The sequence below is a fragment of the Austrofundulus limnaeus genome, unplaced genomic scaffold (genome assembly GCF_001266775.1).
Source record: "Austrofundulus limnaeus strain Quisiro unplaced genomic scaffold, Austrofundulus_limnaeus-1.0 Scaffold89, whole genome shotgun sequence".
In the NCBI taxonomy this organism is placed as follows: Eukaryota; Metazoa; Chordata; class Actinopteri; order Cyprinodontiformes; family Rivulidae; genus Austrofundulus; species Austrofundulus limnaeus.
In genome coordinates this window covers 992,314-994,471 of record NW_013952491.1, presented here as the reverse complement: position 1 = coordinate 994,471, position 2,158 = coordinate 992,314, and the positions used below count along the sequence as shown (strand labels likewise).

At 43.3% G+C, this 2,158-nt stretch overlaps 1 protein-coding gene across 1 annotated transcript in view; it reads left to right on the top strand.

Moving 5' to 3' along the window:
- The window catches only part of ano10b (anoctamin 10b), a 13,652-nt gene extending 11,689 nt beyond the window's left edge, over window positions 1-1,963 (top strand). The window contains exons 11-15 of the mRNA XM_014012180.1: window positions 522-686; window positions 760-951; window positions 1,033-1,170; window positions 1,380-1,496; window positions 1,576-1,963. Coding sequence (XP_013867634.1) covers window positions 522-686; window positions 760-951; window positions 1,033-1,170; window positions 1,380-1,496; window positions 1,576-1,599 — 636 coding nt within the window. The 3' untranslated portion in view covers window positions 1,600-1,963. The remainder of the gene's footprint in view (window positions 1-521; window positions 687-759; window positions 952-1,032; window positions 1,171-1,379; window positions 1,497-1,575) is intronic.
- Window positions 1,964-2,158: the final 195 nt, after the last annotated feature.

The window sequence follows — 2,158 nt, the reverse complement described above, 5'->3', positions numbered from 1 at the left end:
CTTTTCAGGACCCCACCTTGATGTTTCGGGACCCCACATTGGGTCCCGACCCCAACTTTGGGAAATACTGCTCTAGAGCCCTGCTAGCTGTTGTTTTGACAGACAATCAGGTACAATCTTAGGTACGCAAGGGAGCTTTATGACATACCATATGGTGCGCTTTTTCCATTTTGACAGCGCAAGCGCACCTGCGCACTGGTTATGTGCACCTCTGGTTATATAATGTCTAATGCAAAAATTATTCAGACAGGAGGGAAAAAAATTATGTCCCATCCTCAATATCTCTAAAACCACAGCAGCTGTTTTCATACTTACACTTCTAATAAAATCTCCAAAGTGTTAGCTTTAGTTTGATACCAAGATTATTTAAGTAGAGTTTGCAAAAGCTGAGTTACTAAGTTACATTTCAGCATGGGATTTTGAGCAAAAACTTCAAGAAAAGCCCTTAAACCAACCCAGCTGTAGCGTGGATCCAGGATGCAAAATGAGATTTTTACTTTTTTTTTCTTCTGTGTTTAAAGCGCCTAGCCTCGTTGCTGATCATGTCTCAGCTGGTGAATCAGGTGACAGAGATAGTCATCCCTTACCTGGTGGACCGGTTCATTAGCGCCCCCAACAGGATGGAGTCCGAAGACGACCCAGAAGAGGATAAATTCAGGAACCAGCGATCCCTGCCTCCTTTTCCTGTAAGTAAAACAGCAGAGAGCAAACATGCAAAGAGGCTTTAAATGACAGAGAGACTGTGTGATCCTCTCACAGGGCCTGTTCGGAGAATACATCGAGCTCCTGGTGCAGTTTGGGTATTTGAGTCTTTTCTCCTGCGTCTTTCCCCTGACCGCCGTCCTGCTGCTCCTCAACAACCTAACAGAGATCCGATCGGACGCCTACAAGATCTGCAAGCTGTTCCGCAAACCCTTCTACCCCCCCGCGTCCGACATGGGCGTGTGGCAGGTCAGCAGACGGACCCCACCTGAACCGCTAACGCACTTCGACCCACTCTAACGTGGGTGTCCTGTGGTTTTTTTTTTTTAGATTGCCTTCGAGGTCCTGAGTTTCGTCTCAGTCGTGTCGAACTGCTGGCTGCTGGTGCTGTCGCCACGTTTGCAGAAGAAGTGTCAGGACGGAGAGATGAGCAGCACCAACCTCCTGCTGGGGGCCGTCATCGTGGAGGTGAGAGGAGGCCGCGAGGAAAACTGTGGATAAATCTTGTGCCAGCAGGAACTGAATTTGAATTGCTCAGACTGAATCTGAATGTGGATCATTTGAAACTGAATGCGTTGGTTTGAAAATTTATTTTATTAAATTGAAACTGAATTAAAAGTTTTGAATTTGAATTAATTTGCTTTGAAACTGTATTTTGGTTCTCTGTTCGTTTGCAGCATTTCCTCATTTTAGTCAAGGTGATTCTGGCCGCTCTGATCCCAGATGAGCCCGGCTGGATCCGAAAAAAGAGGGAGCACATCGAGTACACATCCATGCAGGCCCTAAAACACCAGGTTGACTTTAACTCTGAGTGATTTCCTCCACATTTACCTCATCCTCCATCTCTCTGACGTATGCTCTTTTTTTCTCCAGAAGCTGCAAACTGAAGAGTCCTAGCTTTGTTTCAACGTGGAGCTTCACAGCGCCCGGTTTCAAGTGTTTTTGTTGCCTTCACTAACCAACACGGTGCCTCTGCAATTAATATAAAGCTCTATCCTGCAAGTGCAGCTAAAGTGTTTTATTTTTATATATATGAAGCAGCAAAGAGAATGTGCTGGATTTTATTTTCAGCATCAAAGTGTTGTGATGAAGACGTTTACAGAAAATAAATATTCAGGGTTTAGGGTCTGATGATGTGTTCAGAGCTACCGCCTTGTAACGAGCTTGTTTGTGTTCACGAGCCATAATTAGAAAACAGTATCAATAATGGAGTTTCAGCCAAAAAATAATAAATGATTCAACCACATTCCACTCCAACAAAGAGGCTTTGCTGTTTTTATTGTTGTTATTAGCTGAACTATGAATTATTCAGGTATAAAAAAGCTCTTATAACTCAAGGGATGGACCAGTGTTGTTTCTACACACATATTAGACAAATTATTCTTTCACAGGATACAAAAAACACATATTTTTGCTTTAATGTTGCCAAAGAGATAAGTATATAACAGCTTATTAT